The following is a 20,577-nucleotide window of genomic DNA, read 5'->3' on the forward strand; positions in this document are numbered from 1 at the left end:
TGGCAACTCAATATTTGTCTATACATGTCAACCAAAACCAGAACTGGTCTGTCATAATCTGAAGGCGAGACTTGGTGGCTTTGAGAATCTATGAGTGAGCGGTACTGCCACCTGAGCCTTTACCGTACCGTGTCCTGTCTGTGTGCCCTGCCTGTGTTACCCTGCCTGTCTCTCTGCAGCCTCTCTGTTCTTCCTTCCGCCCCGTAGAGAGAGTACAGGAGGGATCTAGAGGAGGGGGTGAAGGGTAAAGGGCTAACTGTTTTTGAGGAAACTCCTGAGCTTTTGAGAGCAAGGAACGCCACTGCTATCCTGAGTCAGGTAGGACTGCTACAGATGGAACAGGCTTCTTCTTTAATCCCTCGCTCATCCCCCTCTTCCTCTGCTTCTTCTCCTCCTCCTCTTCCTGCTTCATCACCTAACTAACCAGGCAGCTGATTGGTTTTCTTCTTGGCTCTGGCTAATGACATTACTAATGTGTTTCCAACGCAGTTGTGAAGCTAATAGTGTCGTTCCCCCAGCCTGGTCTTAGATCTGTTTGTGCTGTCTTGCTAACTCCAATGTTGACAGTGACTACAGGAGTTGGCAAGACATCGCAAACAGATCTGGCACCAGGCTAGTAGTTCCCCAGGTTAACCAGATAATATGATGTCTGAAACAACTTTCACTGAGATTCACACTAAACCTTCTTCTGTCTTTCAGCTCTGAGTGGACCCTTCCTGTCTCACATCACTCTCCCTCACTTGTAACTTAATCCCATTATCTGTTCCTGTTGGTTTGTGATGCTAAGCTCTCTGTTCACGGTTCCCTAGGAGTCTCCTTAATCATCCCCTTAGCTGAAGATGTTTTAACCTGTGACGTTTCTGGTTTTGCAGCCCCTAAACCAATGTGACATAATATCCAGTAGTTATTTTGAATACTCACTATAAATAGTATTTGACTTGTTTTTGACTTGACGTGTTTAATGGGGCTGTTTGCAGAAAGAGTACAAGAAGGCATTGGAGACAGAGATCAAGGGCAAGGGAATGTTGGCATTGGCTACAGACACGCCAGACTTCATGAGGGCTAGGAATGCTACAGACATCCTCAGCCAGGTCAGTGGGATTTTTGGGCCAAGACACCCTTGTTTTGTAATATGTGCGTTAAGTCCAGTAATTTCAAAAAGCATAATACATTATAGCCATGTTTTTTTAGGTGATAACAACCAGAGTAGCATTTACTTGTAACCTAGAAGCTATTTCATATTGTCCAACTGTCTTCGTTATACCTGAGTTGCTGTATAGCTATTTTACATGTAATGAATGCACACTATAATCATAACCACTTTATGTTCATTGCCTTCAATACTGTAATTGTGTACTGTACCAAGAATACTGAACAACCACTCTCCATCAGTGCATGTAGATGTTATTTAACAAAGAGTGTGTTTCTGAGCTGCAGTTTGTGTCCCTCCTCAGCAAAAGTACAAGCAGACTGCCGAGGCGGACAGGGCTAGCTACACTAGTGTTATCGACACCCCTGACATCCTCCACGCACAGAATATCAGGAACATGGTCAGCCAGGTAAGAGGAACGCTCCAAACTACTATGGATGTCTGTTAACTGTGTACGTAAACGCTTCATAAACTATGTAGATAAATTTTGCATCAATTTGATTGATATAGACTAATATGCTTTGAATACATTGCCATTAGAGTTGAATGACCAAGCTCTTATGTGACGTCTCTCGCTCTCGCTCTCTCTCTCTCTCTCTCTCTCTCTCTCTCTCTCTCTCTCTCTCTCTCTCTCTGTCTCTCTGTCTCTCTGTCTCTCTGTCTCTCTGTCTCTCTGTCTCTCTGTCTCTGTCTCTCTGTCTCTCTGTCTCTCTCTCTCTCTCTCTCTCTGTACTGTGTCCCAACAGAAAAAGTACAGGGAGGAGGCTGAGAAGTGCATGTCTCACTATGTGCCCGTCCTGGACACGCCTGAGATGATGAGAGTCCGTGAGAATCAGAAGAACTTCAGCACTGTAAGTAGAAGCCTTTTAAAACCCTCCGTTCCATTTTAGAACCTTCCGTTTTAGAACCCTCCCTTTGGAACCAAGACCTAGGTTCCAGGTCTCAGGTTCACCATGCCCTCATGTCAGTCAGTGGCAGCAAGGTGTCTCTCTGTGCATCTTCAGTGTCTTGACTTCAAAGTATCACCTTCAATACTTTATATACATGTATATATATGGACATCTGTTGTGTTTTTCTGTCTGAACTAAAAGAAACCAGCAGGATATGGACATTATGTTTATTATCTAATTACCGATTCAGAAAAGCCAGGCTCAAGACTTTTTATTGTCGTTGGAAAGTACAGTAGCTAATTTCATAATTTAGTTTACACTGAAAAAATATATAAATGCAACATGTAAAGTCAAAAAGAAAGGAGGACCAAGGAGGATCATATAATTAATACAAATGCCTTTATTAGTATGGCACATTCAATAGAAACAAAGTAATTTTTTAAAACGACGCGTTTCGGCTGCATGGCCTTCGTCAGGGAGTACAAAAAAAAGGAATACAAGGTCCTCTTTTGAACAGCTTTTCAATCAGCCCTAATTGGAAGAGGGAGTGGTTACACAACATCAAACTAACTATGGAGTACAGCAAGGATAACATTCACTTTTTGGACCTCAACATTAGTAAAAATGAGAAAGGTTGTTTGTACACATCAATCTTTAGAAAGCCTACAGATGGGAATACCATTCTGAGGGCAGACAGCTTTCACCCCAAAAGGCTAAAAGAGAATATTCCATATGGCCAATTCCAAAGAGTCCGCAGAATTTGCGATCAGGAAACAGACTACAGTGTCAAATCTGCTGAATTGGAGAATGGCGTCTTGAATCGGGGCTACCATGTTCAGGTCCTGAAAGATGCCAGTATAAGGGCTGAATTACTTGACAGAGAGAACTTTTTGCGAAGGGGAGTGCCTCGTGATACATCAGAGTATTGTTATAAAATTGTGTGGGCAAGCAGTTTGCTGATTGAGAACAGAGTTGAGAACAGAGTGCCATTGAGAACAGAGTGCCCTGTGGTGGTGGTGGGGTTATGGTCCGGGCAGGCATAAGCTACGGACAATAAACACAACTGCATTTTATTGATGTCAATTTGAATGCACAGCGATACCGTGACGAGATCCTGAGGCCTATTGTGAGGCCCATTTTTTTAAAGGTATCTGTGACCAACAGATGCATATATGTATTCCCAATCATGTGAAATCCTTAGATTAGGGCCTAATGGGTTTATTTAAATTGACCGATTTCCTGTTGCGTGTTGCATTTCTATTTTTGTTCAGTATATGTAATAACAGAATGTCTTATTAGATACAGTTGAAGTCGGAGGTTTGCAATCACCTTAGCCAAATACATTTAAACTCAGTTTTTCACAATTCCTGACATTTAATCCTAGTAAAAATTCCCTGTTTTAGGTCAATTAGGATCACCACTTTGTTTTAAGAATCTGAAATGTCAAAATAATAGTTGAGAGTGATTATTTCAGCTTTTATTTCTCATCACATTCCCAGTGGGTCAGAAGTTTACATACACTCAATTAGTATTTGGTAGCATTGCCTGTAAATTGTTTAATTTGGGTCAAATGTTTCAGGTAGCCTTTCACAAGCTTCCCACAATTAATTGTAACTGAGTCAGGTGTGTAGGTCTCCTTACTGGCACACGCTTTTTCAGTTCTGCCTACAAATTTTCCATAGGATTGAGGAAAAGAGCTTTGTGATGGCCACTCCAATACCTTGACTTTGTTGTCCTTAAGCCATTTTGCTACAACTTTGGAAGTATGCTTGGGGTCATTGTCCATTTGGAAGACCCATTTGAGACCAAGCTTTAACTTCCTGACTGATGTATTGAGATGTTGCTTCAATATATCCACATAATTTTCCATCCTCATGATGCCATCTATTTTGTGAAGTGCACCAGTCCCTCCTGCAGCAAAGGACCCCCACAACATGATGCTGCCACCCCCGTGTCTCCTTCCTGAGCGGTATGACAGCTGCGTGGTCCCATGGTGTTTATGCTTGCGTATAAACCCCCATGGTGTTTATACTATTGTTTGTACAGATGAATGTGGTACCTTCAGGGATTTGAAAATTGCGCCCAAGGACGTACCAGACTTGTGGAGGTCTACAATTTTTTTTTTATGAAGTCTTGGCTGATTTATTTCGATTTTCCCATGATGTCAAGCAAAGAGGCACTGGGTTTGAAGGTAGACCTTGAAATACATCCACAGGTACATCTCCAATTGACTCAAAGGATGTCAATTAGCCTATCAGAAGCTTCTAAAGCCATGACATTATTTTCTGGAATTTTCCAAACTGTTGAAAGGCACAGTCAAGTTAGTGTATGTGAACTGCTGACCCACTGGATTTGTGATACAGTGAATTATAAGTGAAATAATCTGTCTGTAAACAATTGTTGGAAAAACTACTTGTGTCATGCACAAAGTAGATGTCCTAGCCGACTTGCCAAAACTATAGTTTGTTAACAAGAAATTTGTGGAGTGGTTGACAAACGAGTTTTAATGACTCCAATCTGTCTTTTCTTTTCTTGATGTTTTTGTTATTGGGAGACATGTTAACTGCACTTGTGCTCTTTTCCCTGTAGCTTCAGTACCAGACAGACCACCTTAAAAACCTAAAAGGCAAAGTGTCATCAATAAAGGAAAGCCCTGAAATTCTTTGTGTTAAAGAGAATAGAAAGATGTTCAGTTGGGGATACCTACTGCTCCATGAGTATTTAAAATATATATATATTTCACCTTTTCTTACAGCACATTTTCACCTCTTTCTTTTCCTCCCCTTTCTTATTATTAATATCCTCTTGAGCTGATAATGAGAGAATCATCATAGCCAAACTTGTGTTTCTGTATTAGGTTAATAACATTTTTAGATTTTAGATCTCTGGTTTGAGCAATGTCGTTATGAAATTCGGCATATGGTACCACTTTGAGCCAACAGGTTTCATGCTTTATGACTCGTGATGTCATGTGTCATCTAGAAACGTCTTCTTTCTGTTTTTTTTGTCTGTTGTAGGCCTAGCTGTCTTTTTCCCTGTCTTTTTCCCATGCACAAATCACTCAACCAACCTCTCAACTGATAGAACAAAGACTCACTACTGTTTTCCTCCTCTTACCGTTTAAAGATTCGGTACAAAGAGGACTTGGGAGGAGGAACAGCTCTGTCAGACACCCCAGAGATGAACAGAGTTAAATGCAATCAGACAAACATTAGCACGGTACACTATAGAGTGACCCTGCCTGTCTTCACTCAGTCTACCCTTTGAACCCCCCCCAGATCTCAAATTTAACAACAAAAAAAACATAGAATGTTTTATTCTCTACATAATTGCAACCATTTTTTCTTTCCACATTTTCAACCCCATTTTGCAGAGTTTGTGCTAATCTCAGAGTTCATTGTGCCACCAGACTCATCAGAACATTAAAATAATGAATTAACATTACATCCAAGATCTGTAATAAACTAAACCAAATATCTACCTTTCATTTGCTCAGAGGTTCCCTAGTCAGTTCATAGTGTTATATAATTTGCAGTATATTCTGTAAAAGCAAAGCACTTAACTGCTGTTGACATGCAATGTAAATGTCACAACTGTGTTATCTACCTGCTTTATGCCGGCTGCATTCTCACTGTCTTCAGTGAGGCCATCGTCCTTGCTGCTGCTGCTGCTGTATGCGTGTGCCACACTTGTAGTATACGTGTAGTGTACTTGTAGTATACGTGTAGCGTACTTGTAGTATACGTGTAGTGTACTTGTAGTATACGTGTAGCGTACTTGTAGTATACGTGTAGCGTACTTGTAGTATACGTGTAGCGTACTTGTAGTATACGTGTAGCGTACTTGTAGTATACGTGTAGCGTACTTGTAGTATACGTGTAGAGTACTTGTAGTATACGTGTAGTGTACAGTACATGTGCTTTATATTTGTTATCTGTCTTGCTTTGTCTCTGTCTCTGTGTTTCTCATGGAACCGCCAGAGTAGGTCAAGGACTCGTTGTGTCGGGGCACAGCCATCTCAGACCTACCGGGTGTGAAGAACGTTCGTGAGATGCAGAAGAACATCAGCTCGGTACTCGAGTTTCTATCTAGTCCCTCCCATAAAGGAGGCCCCCCATAATTTCCCAACCAACAAACCTCAAAAAACCTCTCACCCTCTCTGTCGTATGACCCCTAACTGACCTCCAATAATGCCCCCTAAAGCATCAGTGGTTATTCTCCTGACCTTTGACTTCTGTGTGCCAAGATGAAGTCTAGCGCTTCAAAATAACTTAGCGGTACAAAAATAACTTCATTTACATTGTCCTCCAAACTAAAGCCCTAAATAGATTCATCCCATGTTTGTTTTCTTGTTTTCTATTGGTTGGTTCCCTACCAAACAAACAAATTGCCTTGTGATTTTTCTTCTCCATTTTTTTGTTTCCATTAATCTTCATCATAAAGTGTTTTTGTCTTTTAATTCCATTTCTTCAGTTTTCTTTACTGAAGTGCTGTGAGATTTTTGAAACGGTAGTCTAACTATAACCCAAACCTTTGCATGCATTTTATGGCAGCCCTCATCCGTTTCCCATCTCAGTGGGCAATAAACCGTGTTTTTGACTGGTTGTCTCTGTGTCACTGTTTAAAGATTCAGTACAAAGAGGAGCAGCTATATCAGACCCCCCAGAGATGGACAGAGTTAAACGCAACCAGCAACACGTTAACATGGTACAGTTTTTTATACTGTGATTCTTTACCCTCCATCTACCATCCATATAGTTCTACAGGGGCTTGATGATCAGGAGTATATCAATCAATTGATTCATTCATTGATTGATTCATTTATATACTCCTGTCTGTCCTGCTCCTGTTACTCAAGCCCATGTACAACTCCAAGCCCACTTTAATTCCCCTGTCCAACCCTTTTTAGTCTTACCCCAGCCCAAAACCTATATCTGTTCAAAAGATGTCCTAACGTAAAAATGAAGCGTACTATTAGTAGACAATGATTTAAAAATAGAATATTAAAACATGTCAAGTTCTCTGGTAACATGAAGCCACAATATGTTTAAACAATATGTTAATGGAGGAACCCCTCCCTGTGAGTACATGCATACATCTAAATAGTCTATATTATTTCAGAAGAGGTGTACGATCCAAAATGATTTTGCTGAAGTTGCTGCTGTGTCCCATGTGTTCAATCTAGCTTTATTCTCCTGCATACGCTCTTGTCCCTTGTGCTATTAACAGTTCAATGTCATTTGTAGCTACAGTGCTTCCTGTAATCTGTTCTCTGCTGTCTCTGGTTCACTCTCTGTGTGTGTTTGTCCATTGTGACATCATCTCTCTTCTGCATGGGACCATAATGCTGATCTGATGGGTAGATAAAGTACAAGGACTCGTTGTGTCGGTGCACAGCCATCTCAGACCTACCGGAGGTGAAGAGGGTTCGTGAGATGCAGAAGAACATCAGCTCGGTACTAGAGGAAACCAATACCAACACGTGTTTCTGTGTTTTTCACTGTTTGATCCTCCCTTACCGCCTTAAACTGTCTTCGCTATCGGTTCAGCCCTTGTCATCAACAATCAACCCTGATTCTAATACAACACATCATCCCTCTCCATCCTTCCTCGTTCCTTTCAATCTATCCTTCCACCTTCCGCCCTCAGTAAATCATCTTTGACTCTCCCTTCATTCTAACCTCAGCTAAAACACCCTCTTCAAAATTACTTCCTCACATTTTGAGTGTTTTTGCTTAACCTTTTTTTAAATTTGTATCTCCCCAGCAGCATTCTTCCTTTAAGAGGTGTGCTATTTATCTCCTGTTTTAGTGTGGCAACTAACATCCTTGCCATGCTGTGGAGGCTGGGATGTTTTAGTGTGTGTTGGTGTGTGTTGGATTGTGTTGTTGCAGTGTGTCTGACTGTCCCCTGGGGCTGTGCTTCTGCCCTGTAGGTGTTGTATAAGGACAGTTCTGCCAAAGGAACGCCCCAGGTGTTCACTCCAGAGATGGAGAGAGCGAAACGGAACCAAGAACAGATTAGCTCGGTACACCAGCCGTCCTCCAGGACCTATGTGCCCCTTTAGAACCCTTTAGAACCCACGTTAACCCTCTCATCTAACTCCCTCCTGTTCTTCTTCTGGCTCTAGTTAACCTCATTAATCAGATCTACAGTAGTCATCCTCTGCTCTCATCTATTTGTATATCATGGCTAACCCTCTGCCTTGTTATTGAAACTAGTCAACTCCTCCTTTTCCCCTGGCTTCCTCCCACTCCCAACACCCCAATTAAGGATTGGAACACACCCCTCCTAACTCCATTATGAATTGGGACACGCCCTCTTAATCCCCCCCCCACTCTGAAGGTTTGAATCTCCCTGCTAATATCGTCTGAGGTCCCAATAATAAGCCCTTCTCAGAGTGACCCTATCTGTTGTTGTTGTTGTTGTGCCACATTCTGTCACACACAGGTTCAACAGATAAAGGGGGTTAACTCTGGTGCTGACGTTGTTCCTCTGCTGTCCTCTCTGCTGTTCCACAGGTGCTGTACTCTGACAGCTTCCGTAAGCAGGTGCAGGGCAAGGCTGCCTTTGTGCTGGACACACCTGAGATGAGACGCGTCAAGGAGACCCAGCGCAACATATCTGGAGTGAGTCAATGGTTTTTGTAGATGTTATAATATAATATCTCTTGTTGGCTTGTAAAGAGTATTTTTCTTGTAATAACACATGCCAGACAAAATTGCTCACGTTCATAAATCCTACCCATGTAAAACCATACCACTAAAGTTGAACTATTGTCTTACCACTGAGTCCTTTATTAAAATGTAATAACAAATGCCATACCAAGTTGATTACTCATTCCCGACTGATATCATCCCACGGCTCTCTGTCCACCAGGTGAAATACCACCAGGACTTTGAGAAGAGTAAGGGCAGCTTCACTCCCACCACCTCTGACCCCGTGATGGACCGTGTGAAGAAGAACACCCAGGAGTTCAGCGACATCAACTACCGGGGCATCCAGAGACGCGTGGTGGAGATGGAGAAGAGACGCGTGGTGGAGCACGAACAGGAGACAGTCACCGGTAGGCACGCCAGCACACACACACGCTGTGCCGAGACCCACAAACACCAACCAATTATTCTACATCGTACCAGCCATTCTGTAAAACCTGTCGGTTCACCCTCAGATCTGCGTGTATGGCGCACCAACCCCGGCTCTGTGTTTGACTATGACCCTGCTGAGGACAACATCCAGTCCAGGAGTCTGCACATGATGTCAGGTAAGAGAGAGAAGCCTCACACCTGAACAGCATAATCCACAAACTCTTTGATTTTAATCATGTATAATAATTTATAAGCATTTATAATGGCCTATTCATTCAATATAAAGTGCAACCAATATTTTTAGGTTTTGTTGAACCCTGACCTTTGCCCTCTGTGTGACAGTCCAAGCCCAGCGTCGCAGCAAGGAGCACTCCCGCTCCACCAGCGCTATGAGTGGTGTTGGTGATGAGAAGTCTGAGGTGTCTGAGGACCCAGCCCACCATGTGTCCCTGTACAGCAATGGCTTTGCTACCTCCTCCATGGGTAGGTCTACTGTAGTGGGCCCACATCACACAATCACAACCCAGTTCAGATATCACACCACCAAACCACTTTAGACCAATTCCATAGACACTGAGTGTACAAAACATTAGGAACACCGCCCTAATATTGAGTTGCACCGTCTTTTGCCTTCATAACTGCCTCAGAGCATGGACTCTACAAGGTGTCGAAAGCGTTCCACAGGGATGCTGGCCCATGTTGACTCCGATGCTTCCCGCAGTAGGGTCAAGTTCGCTAGATGCCTTTGGGTGGAGGACCATTCTTGATACATACAGGGAATTGTTGAGTGTGAAAAACCCAGCAGTGTTGCAGTTCTTGACACAAACCGGTGCGCCTGGCACCTACTACCCTTCCCTGTTCAAAGGCACTCAAATATTTTGTCTTGCCCATTCACGCTCTGAAAGGCACACACACACAATCCATGTCTCAATTGTCTCAAGTCTTAAAAATCCTTCTTTAACCTGTCTCCTACCCTTCATCTACATTGATTGAAGTGTATTTAACATGTGACCTCAATAAGGGATCATAGCTTTCACCTAGTCAGTCTATGTCATAGAACAAGCAGGTGTTCCTAATGTTTTGTACACTGTAGATGGCAGACCTTTATATTCAAGCCTCGTCAATACTTGGTACAGTCAGTGCCCTGTTCCCAGCCCGCTATGGTAGAAGTATCTATACCTAAGCCCTCATTCTAACTGTGACAGCTGACTTATGTCTTTCCTATCTGCTCCTGCAGGTTACACACACACCAAGACCGTGGAGCTGCAGCAGAGGTCTTCCTCTGTAGCCACACAGCAGACCACCGTGTCCTCTGTCCCCTCCCACCCGTCCACCACCGGGGTGAGTACTGTACTCTGACTGTACCAGGCTCACAGGACATAGATCATTACCGTGGAAACCAGTCATGATTGACTGTGAAACAGAATTAGATTGTATTGCCTCCACACTGAGAAGGGAGATGCCAGAGAAACAGGGAAGCATGTTGGGCAAATTTCCTTTTGGTTGGGTTGCTGTGCACTACTCACTACCATATCAGCCGTCATTACTAAAAAATATTTTTTGTCCCGTTCAGAAAACTGTGCGTGCCATGTACGACTACTCCTCTGCCGACATGGACGAGGTCTCCTTCAAGGATGGTGATGTTATCGTAAACGTGCAGTCCATCGACGAGGGCTGGATGTACGGCACTGTGCAGCGCTCAGGCAAGACTGGCATGCTGCCGGCCAATTACGTTGAAGCAATCTAAAGACAAGTCCCACCGACACATCCACCTAGCTACCCGATTGGCCGCCATCTACGGTTGAATCTGTCGCTTCGTAAACCTGTTATATGTGTAGACTATCGCTCAGATTAGATTTTTGTAGCTGTAGTATTAGTAGTCTATAGTGTTGATGCCCGTTTCCCAAGGCCCTGTGGATGTGACATGAGAATCTGAAATGTATAAATACCTATATAGACTACTGTAGAACATTCATCCTTTTCCAAGACCTTGTCTTGAAACAATATGACGAAAAGCCCATTATTTTGTAAATTGCAGACAGAACCTTAATCAATGTCAGTTAAATATTTTTGAAAAGCGTTACTGAAAGTTAACTTTCACACAAAAACAGATGAGCTTACATGCAATTCAAACTTTCCTGTGATGAAAAAGTGAAGTATATGGATGATAGGAAAGTGTACCGTGTGGAGAGAATAAAGTTGTTTAATCACCTAAAACCACAAGGGGTTGATGAAAGATGAAGAAAAGATGTGTAACCTTGAGGTATCATCCATCGAACCTAAAAACCAGGGCTCTGTTCCTGAGGATGTAACATTACGGAACGTACAGATATGATTGGCTATCAGAATGAATAGAGCGGACAAGATTCCCTATTCTTATTTCTATCAGCAGCTTTGAGTTTCACCACCCAGTTTGAGAAGCCTCTTCCCTCCTGAAGTAGCCGAAGGCTGGTCACTCATTGCATGCGTTTCGTTCCCTCTGATTACCTGGGGGTAAAGAAGTCAAATACCGTTGATCAGTAGATAATAAAACACCAACCTGCTGCACTACTGAGGTCTTGTGTTCTTATTTCTCTACGTTGTGGCCTCTCCACTTAAACATTTCCTACAACAATAGTTCAAGCCAGACACCGCTTTAGCAGCTTGCGTAAAGGTACAGTGGGGCAAAAAAGTATTTAGTCAGCCATCAATTGTGCAAGTTCTCCCACTTAAAAAGATGAGGCCTGTAATTTGGAGTGTCTTTTATACTGATAACAAGCTCAAACAGGTGCCATTAATACAGGCAACGAGTGGAGGACAGAGGAGCCTCTTAGAGAAGAAGTTACAGGTCTGAGATCCAGAAATCTTGCTTGTTTGTAGGTGACCAAATACTTAATTTTCCACCATAATTTGCAAATAAATTAATTTAAAAAAAGAAATCGCAGTGATTTTTTCCGTCATAGTTTAAGTGTACCTATGGTGAAAATTACAGGCCTCATCTTTTTAAGTGGGAGAACTTGCACAATTGGTGGCTGACTAAATACTTTTTTGCCCCACTATATATATATATCAATAATAACTGGACAAGATGAAAACAAGTGAAGACAAGTCAGTTTTTTGGGGAGCTGTTTTATAGACAAACCCTACCCTGGAGGCAGATAATGTTGTGGCCTGACTATCCATGACAGCCACAGTACTGGCATTAATCATGAATTCAGAACAGAAATACATTGCCTTATGCTCACATTAAACTTCCCCTCCATCCCCCATACATCCAAAGAACAACACTGATACAGCCTCCATCTTTCAAACCTTTATTTAATAGGTACACAATGTAAAAAGTGCCATCCTCCGGACCACAATGTATGGTTAAAATATCACTTCCTGTCAAAGCCTTGGTATAGCCAATCAGAGACCATGCTTCGCTTTCACTCGTCATGACAACTAATCGCCACCACTACTTTTTAGCCTGAACTAGCATTTATAAAAATGTCTCCCTCAGCCATCAGAGAGGACAAGGAAAAAGAGTTTAAAAACACAATCCAAACAGATCCTGGTGGACTTGTGGTGTAGTACTTGGTTAACTCTTAGATCTTAAGAGTCGGAGTGTGAGAGGGGAAACCTTGATTGGGGGCTGGGGGGCCCAGGCCCCCACATGAACAAATCAAGACCTCTGTAAGAATTCAAACACCAATGTGCCGCCCCCCCCACAGTTGTCAATAGGCATCTTCAAGAGACTTCACGTGGGGCATTCCCAAAATATGTAATCCAAACCCTGGGACTGTCTAGTGTTTGGATCAGGGTCCGCTGTCCTTGTTCTGAGCCAGTAGTCTGCTCTGCAGCTGCAGCACCACCGTCCTCATCATGCCTCCCAGCTGATCATGGATCAGAACCAGCTGGTCAGAGGAGCAGTGGCTCAATCCCTCCCCAGTCAGATGAGCCGCCAGAGACTCCACCTCCAACAGCAGACCACCCTCAGCAGTCTTCTGGTGGTCAGGCCTGCTCTGGTCCAGTCTCTCCTCTGGAGGTTCCTCGTGCTCCTTGGGCACTGGCTCATCCAACAACTCTGTGACTACAGAAGGGAACATCATGAATGATAATCATCTATGATATTGAGTTCTGTTTAGTGAGCTGAATTAGAAATACAGCAAAAAAATGTATTTGTGAGCAATTTCACAGCAACTTTCAAATATTTTTTCCCCCAAGCTTATTCTCTTACGGCACAAATTGGCCTTTGGAAACAACACAGGTTTATTGAACTCACCTAGGGCATCTCCTGGAGTCTTGTCCTCTCCCTGGTTCTGAGGAACAGTTGGCTCCTCCAGCTCAGATGTCAGCTTCTCCATCTCCTCAAAACTCTTTAGCTCATCACTACGGCCCTTCTGCTGAAGCAGTGACAAGGTGAAACGCTCCACTACAGACCAAACAGATAAACCACCTGAACTGTGCTCATCTCCACAAGAATTAACCACATATGACAATTATCATTAACTGTGTAAGCAATATCTCAAGTATGAATCACATTTGCAGAAGGTAGGAGAAAGTCACAGGTTTTAAGTTTGGGCATAATACCTGCTGTTCGTGATATATTTTAAGTGCTTTCTTCACATTAGAAATCTTTGGGGAACGAATGGGAAGGTTCTTGATTTCACTTGGTGTGAGAGCACTGAGGTCTCCGACAGTTTTGATATTCCGGGCTCGCACAAGCTGGCCAAAGCCACGAGGCCTGAGGATAAATAAAGACAGAATATGATAAAGCAGCTATCAGCAGTAGAAGGAATAGCAACACATCCTCCTCACTCGATGTTTGGGTAAAAAGCTGAGGGATGGGACTGGAGAAATGTAACACAAATTCATAGAGCTATGGATGCAAGGACTGACCATCCATGAGATCAACATTACAGACAGAGCTATGGATACAAGGACTGACCATCCATGAGATCAACATTACAGACAGAGCTATGGATGCAAGGACTGCCCATCCATGATATCAAAATTAGAGTTTTAACCATGTTTTTTGAGGCTATATAGTGTTTGTTTACATTTACTTTGTCTATAAATATTGGAGAAAACAAGCTTATATTTTGGGTTCTCATGGAGTGTGACAGTTGAACTAAGCTCATGAGGAATTTATAAGTTCTATTCTTCAAGAATCATTGGATACATATCAGTACATTTATAAGTCCAAAAATGTATGTAGCAATGGCTGATGGCCCATTTTAATTCTAAAGAAACGCCTAAAGCTTTGGATATCTGCTACAGTTGTATGGGAACCCATGTTGGATTGTTGTTCCCTTGTTGCAACTCGCATTGTGTTTAACTTGATTTATTGTACAAGCAGTTCATTGTTTTGGAACCATAGTTCTCTCTGTTACACTGACCACATGTTGGAGGTGATCTGAGGCAGCACTGCTTCCACAGGGGTAGAACAGCGGACCAGGGCCGGGTACACACAGTCCTTAGGGATGGGCCTCGGCTCCTGGCCCAGCTCAGAGATCTGAAACAACATTCACCAAGTTAGAAGCTAAGTAGGAATGACACTCAGGCACATGCACAACAATCATGGACAGTAAATTTTTAAAAAATGGACCAAATGAGCTGTTTTGTCTATATGTACTGAATGTACGCATGCTGCAAAATGAATGTCCTTGTGGATAATAAGATCATCATCTAATCCATTAGGTTTTACGAAAAGGATTGAATTTAGGATTATGATCTAGTCTGAAAATAACTTGGGTACTTCCTATGTATCGGAGGTTACATACCAGGCATTTCTTGGAGCTCTTGTACCCCGGGCTGCGGAGATTGCGTGGACTGAGGATCAGTAAGCCCTTTGTTGGTGTTGTGAAATAGAGCAGAGGTCAGGCTATTACAATAAGAGGGTCTAAATGAAAAAGAGACCTCTAATAAAAAAAGTCAAGGGAAAGTTCAGTTAATCTGTGGCCACTGAGTTAATTGTACAGAAATCAAGTCAGAATATCACTGTCTCCCATTGATGATTTTGGCAAAAGTTGAAGTTTCACACACTTATCTTAACTAAATTGAGCCTTTAATGATTCAGTGCAGAGTATTTAAAATGACATTTATTACACATCACTAGTGGATCATGTACCTTCGCCTGAGGGATGCTGCTGCTGGTAGTTTTGTCTCTTGGGGAGCTGGATCGGATGACAGGGCTGCGACGGTCAATGTCATCTGCCAGCTCCTGGTGTTGAATTGGGTCAGCAAATGATACTCGTCGAGACTGCGAAATAAAAAGTATGGATTCATTTATCACACTTTGTTTTCAAAACCTGCTAATGCCATCATAGATACATCAAAGATTCTCTTCAACTGAAAGCATGTAATTTTCAATTTATACTGACAGTTGAACACAGATAATTAGAATATATGCATAAATTATTTATGATTTGTAAATCGTCATAGATCAAGTATCCCTGATCACATTACCTTGGTGAAAGGCGAAGGACTCTCCTCTTCTATTGGTCTTTTATGTCCCTTCTTCAGGATAGAGGTGGAGGGGGAAGCTAAGGGGGACCACAACCCCCTGGTCCTGCCACTGCTGGGGCTATGGCCCACCTCCAGCCCCATCACAGCATCCTTCTGCTTGGGTGGAGAGTCTTGGCACAACATGTCTTTAGAGGTACTTGGGTGATGTAGAGGCACTGGGGCTCCGTGAAGGTCAGAGGACACAAGGATAAAAGAGTTTAAAGGAGATAGATCTAGGTCATTATTGGCCATCTGGGTTTCTTCACCCTCCTCTTCACACTCGAGGCCAGATACATTGTCAGTTTTTGCCCTCTCTTGGAGAGGAGTGATATCTTGAATGTTGTCCGCCTGAGGCTCAGTGTGGGTTTCTCTGGTTCCAGTAGAGGTGCTGTCAGCCTCTGGCTGTCCTTTGATAGATGTGTACTGCTCCTCCCGTTGCTCCTCATCTAAGGCTTTGGAACACCCTGACTGGGCTTGCCCAATAGACCTGCCAACATCTTCCAGTTGGTCCTCCTCTAGAACATTGGTAGCAGACTCTGGATGTCTGTTCTCCTCGTGTTCTCCCATCTGCTCCTCGGTCACCTCCTCACTGGAGACAGCCACAGGCTTCAGCCCATCTAAAACCTTCTCTGAGGACTCAGAGACCTGAAGACTCAGTTTCTCCTCTGTTGCCTCAGTAGGTGAAGTATCTGTGGGGAGGCCATTGGCAATGGGAGGGGTACATAGTTTGTTTAGTCCATCTTCAGAGATGGCATTTCCTTCAGTGGAAGGCGTGAGAGAGTTGGCCTGCTCAGAGTCATTGAGCAGCTTTCTTTGGATCTGTGTTGGCCTGTCACACTCTAGGTCATCATGGTCACACTCTAGGTCATCATGGTCACACTCTAGGTCATCATGGTCACTCTTCCGAGAGGAGACGGTGTTGAAATTCGCTTTGCTTTTTGACCATTTATGTCCACGTTCCTTCTTCTGTCGAGACATACACACATCCTGGCTCTTCATATGTTCTAGATCAGGTTCCGTCTGTTGAGAAGAAAGCTTAGTATTTTCTGCCTTCTCTGGCACAAAGGGGTCAACTGCCTCAATCACACACCCCATGTCCGTCTCCATCTGCCCCAGATCTTTCTTAGTTATCACAGGAAGACTTGGAACTAGCACTTCAGGTTTAAGGGAGTTGACCATTCTAAGGGCTTCCTCCACATCCTGTGGAATCTTGACGACTTCTAAGGCCTCACTTGATGGGTTTTGCGAGTCTGACTTTAGAGAAGTTTCAGAACTATCCATTGGGACCTCTTGGTCAGCCCCTGGCTCTGCTGATCCAACTGTAGCCAGAGGGCTTGGAACCGCTCCAGCTGACGTGGGCTTCCGGCCTTTCTGGACATCCTCCCGGGGCTCTGAAGCATCCGACTCAGAGTTCTCCACGTTGGAGCCTAGTAAGGCCTGGGAGGCCTTACGCCTTTTAGTCCTTCCACTTCCTTGTGAGGATTCTGTATCTGCCACCTGTGAGTTCTGTCTCTCCATGTTAGGAGTTGGGTTAGGGCTGCTGTTGGCTTTTACCTGCTCCTTTAACATCTTGTTTCTTTTACTGGTTCTGCTCCTGGGCCTCAGCTGGCGGTCTGTTGGACTGGTGGCAGAAGGAGCGACCTGATAATATGTCTGGCTCTTCTCTGGTGTTGCTGCTGAATCAGTGGCCAAATGCAGGCTTCTTTTGACCTCAGACTCAGCCACTTCAATGGGAACCTTGCTTCTCCTGCTTGCTCTACCCTGCGACTGGCTGTCTGTTGGAGTGGCTGAAGGTGTGGTTGAAGGTGTAGTCTGTGAGTCAATTTGGCTGAGTAGCTCTGTACCGCCTCTCCTCTTCGGCTTGCCTTTACCCTGTTCTTCTGACTCGGTGACCAATTTACTCCTCCTGCTAGATCTACCCTGTGATTGGCCATCTCCTGTTTGATCAGCAGGAGAGGGTGTGGCAATCTGAGAATCACTTTCGTGCTCAGTAGGATCCTGCTTGTCAACCTCATCGACAAAGTCAACCTCCTCCAAATCACGGAGTGGTTTGCTCTTCCAGCTTGCACTACCCTGTGACTGGCTCTCTTGTTGAGATGGTTTGGCTACATGTGAATCAATTTGGCTCATCTTTTCCTCCACCTTCTGAGCCCTAATACTCCTTAGTTTCTGCCTGCAATCATCCTCCACTTCCACAGCCAACTTACTCCTCTGACTACATCTACTCTGTGATTGGCTATCATTATCAGAGGCAGAGGGGGTGTCCGTTTGAGAGTCACTTTGACTGAGCTCTTCCTCTGCAACACCTCTCTTTTGTTTGTCTTTGACCAGATCCTCTGATTTGCTGCTCCTTCTACTTGATACCGTGCTACTCTGTGATTGGCTGTTGATATCAGCAGCAGGTGAAGGCGTGGCCATCTGTGAATTTGATCGGCTCAACTCGCTCTCCTCCTTGTGACTTATTTTTCTCAGCTTGTCTTTTCCACGGTCCTCCACGTTAACAGCCAGCTTACTTCTCCTACTGGCTCTACCTTGTGACTGACTGTCTGCTTGACTGACAGGAGAGGGCACCGTCTTTGGTGAATCCATTTGACACTCTGCCTCTTTGGGTTGAGACTTCCTGCGTTTGTCTTTCTCTTCCCATTCCTCTGCATCTTCTCCTGGTCTCAGTGGCCTGCTCCTCCGCCTTCCGGACCGCCTTGGTTCACCTTGGCTCAGATTGGCCTGGGAACTGGGAGAACCTTCCAGAAGACCTTGAGATTCCTCTTCTTTCTGACTGTTGTTTTCCATTACTACTTCTTCAAATGCAGGAACTAGAACTTCCTTCAGTATTTCCACCGGAGTCTGGGTGTCTGGGATGACGTCGTCCTCGTCGGTTTCACTTGTTCTTTTCTCAGCTGGTTTCTCAACCTCGGATTGCTTTTTGTCTTCTGAAGGTTCAGGTTTCTCTCCCTCATTTTTGGAAGACTGATTCTTGGAGCTTCTACATCTTGCTTGTTCAGTCTCCTGCGAGTCAGTGTCAGCCCCTGCCGGGGGTTCCGGAGAGGAAGCCGCCTGCGCCTGGCCGGCCCCTGCCGGGGGTTCCGGAGAGGAAGCCGCCTGCGCCTGGCCGGCCCCTGCCGGGGGTTCCGGAGAGGAAGCCGCCTGCGCCTGGCCGGCCCCTGCCGGGGGTTCCGGAGAGGAAGCCGCCTGCGCCTGGCCGGCCCCTGCCGGGGGTTCCGGAGAGGAAGCCGCCTGCGCCTGGCCGGCCCCTGCCGGGGGTTCCGGAGAGGAAGCCGCCTGCGCCTGGCCGGCCCCTGCCGGGGGTTCCGGAGAGGAAGCCGCCTGCGCCTGGCCGGCCCCTGCCGGGGGTTCCGGAGAGGAAGCCGCCTGCCCCTGGCCGGCCCCTGCCGGGGGTTCCGGAGAGGAAGCCGCCTGCCCCTGGCCGGCCCCTGCCGGGGGTTCCGGAGAGGAAGCCGCCTGCCCCTGGCCGGCCCCTGCCGGGGGTTCCGGAGAGGAAGCCGCCTGCGCCTGGCTGTTAGCAGTCCTGGTGAGGGGGCCTGTAAACGTTACCACGCTGGCAGGACTAGCAGGCTTCCCCTCAGCATACTTCTCCAGAGTGATGAAAGACTGGCGACGACTGTTGGTTTTCTGAGGCGTCCCTGAGACCATGTCAGAGCCGCCAGAGACGTCAGGGCTGGTGTCCTCTCTGGTCTCCACGGCAGAGTCTTCCTTCAATAAAACATCTTCATTGACATCCTCCTCCATGGAAATGTCTGCAGACTCAGGAAGTAACTCATCAGCAGGCTTCTCCTCTCCCTTTGCAGATTCTGTTGTCTCATTGGTTGGACTGATATATTCCTGGGTATCGTCAGCAACGTCCTCCCCCATTTCCATGTTTTCTTTTGGAACCTGTGAAGAAAAGAATGGAGGAGACATTTGTATTTGGGGATTTTCACTTTAATTTGAAGAAAAGGCCTGTTGGCTTTGAAGGCACCCATATGTGTTCAATCAACAGAAAACTGTATATTGGGGCGAATAATGACATTTCAGACCTCGGGGGGGGGGGGGGGGGGGGGGGGTAAATGTAACAATGAATAGCTTGTGTTGTTAATTTCTCTTTACCTCCGCTTTAACCTCATCCTTTTCAGAATCTTCGGCTTGCTCAACTGCTGGAAATTTGTCCCTGTAAAAGAAATGCATGTTTTAAACATTGGGTCCCCCACGAAGCAATCATTCTTTCTTCATAGATTTGTGTTATTCAGTGTAACGGCAGCAGTCAACAATTACTTACAGTGATTCCTCCTGACTCTGTGTGTACTGGGTGAAGACCGTGGTATCAAGGGAAGAATCCAGGTTGTTGTACATGGCAGGAATGTCAACCCTTTCAAATAAAACCCATACGAAAGCTTTGTTACTAGAAGGTGAGAAAAAAATAAGCATTTCTATAACTTCTGGTTTATTTTGTCTAAATTTGCTTGAAACTGACCTTTTGGTTCTCTTGACCTCTTTCTGGTGCTCGGTGAGGACTCTCTCCTTGGTCTCGGGGGGGATGAACACAAAGTCTATAGAGGCCTGCTCCTCCAGTTCCTCTCTACGAGGCGGCTTGGGAGAGCCAAAGTCGAGCTTCATCTGTTGGGGAGGGAATAGAAGTCATCTCCAATATGTAAATAAGAAAATAATATATTTCTAAACACTTCCACATTGTGGTTGCTACCATAATCCTGAATGAATCGTGAATAATGATAGAAAGTTAGACGCACAGATATCATACCCCCCAAGACATGCTAACCTCTCACCATTACAATAACAGGGGGGTATGATATTTATGCCTCTAACTTTCTCAATAATCATTATTCACGATTCATTCAGGATTATGTCTAATAGTAGAAACCAAATTAATGTAGAAGTGTTTAGAAACATTGTCTTCTTATTTATAATAAAAGTGACTAAAGGTGAGTCCGAAGTGCTGGACTACAGAGCCAAAACAACAAAACCAATT

General features: G+C 44.6%; 2 protein-coding genes across 5 annotated transcripts in view; one reads left to right on the plus strand and one right to left on the minus strand.

Annotated features, from left to right (window-relative positions):
- The window catches only part of LOC110501815 (nebulin-like), a 102,963-nt gene extending 91,288 nt beyond the window's left edge, over positions 1–11,675 (plus strand). The window contains 10 exon segments of the mRNA XM_090216100.1: positions 208–318; positions 978–1,091; positions 1,455–1,559; positions 1,897–2,001; positions 8,562–8,669; positions 8,920–9,106; positions 9,212–9,304; positions 9,471–9,611; positions 10,366–10,469; positions 10,702–11,675. Of these exon segments, the coding sequence (XP_090072226.1) occupies positions 208–318; positions 978–1,091; positions 1,455–1,559; positions 1,897–2,001; positions 8,562–8,669; positions 8,920–9,106; positions 9,212–9,304; positions 9,471–9,611; positions 10,366–10,469; positions 10,702–10,875 (1,242 nt within the window). The 3' untranslated portion in view covers positions 10,876–11,675.
- Positions 11,676–12,407: 732 nt separating this feature from the next.
- The window catches only part of LOC110501816 (telomere-associated protein RIF1), a 31,760-nt gene continuing 23,590 nt past the window's right edge, over positions 12,408–20,577 (minus strand). For 2 of the 4 annotated variants that reach the window (XM_090216101.1, XM_090216103.1), the window contains 10 exons: positions 20,065–20,207; positions 19,870–19,959; positions 19,701–19,761; positions 15,558–19,487; positions 15,220–15,351; positions 14,873–14,938; positions 14,489–14,604; positions 13,680–13,833; positions 13,372–13,492; positions 12,408–13,179 (listed from right to left, as the gene is read on the minus strand). In XM_090216101.1, the coding sequence (XP_090072227.1) occupies positions 12,905–13,179; positions 13,372–13,492; positions 13,680–13,833; positions 14,489–14,604; positions 14,873–14,938; positions 15,220–15,351; positions 15,558–19,487; positions 19,701–19,761; positions 19,870–19,959; positions 20,065–20,207 (5,088 nt within the window). In that variant the 3' untranslated portion in view covers positions 12,408–12,904. Of the gene's footprint in view, positions 13,180–13,371; positions 13,522–13,679; positions 13,834–14,488; positions 14,605–14,872; positions 14,939–15,219; positions 15,352–15,557; positions 19,488–19,700; positions 19,762–19,869; positions 19,960–20,064; positions 20,208–20,577 lie in introns of all 4 variants that reach the window. The other 2 variants (XR_016490635.1, XM_090216102.1) reach the window with 2 other exon arrangements.

The sequence above is a fragment of the Oncorhynchus mykiss genome, chromosome 22, assembly GCF_057628025.1.
Source record: "Oncorhynchus mykiss isolate SJ-2025 chromosome 22, ASM5762802v1, whole genome shotgun sequence".
In the NCBI taxonomy this organism is placed as follows: Eukaryota; Metazoa; Chordata; class Actinopteri; order Salmoniformes; family Salmonidae; genus Oncorhynchus; species Oncorhynchus mykiss.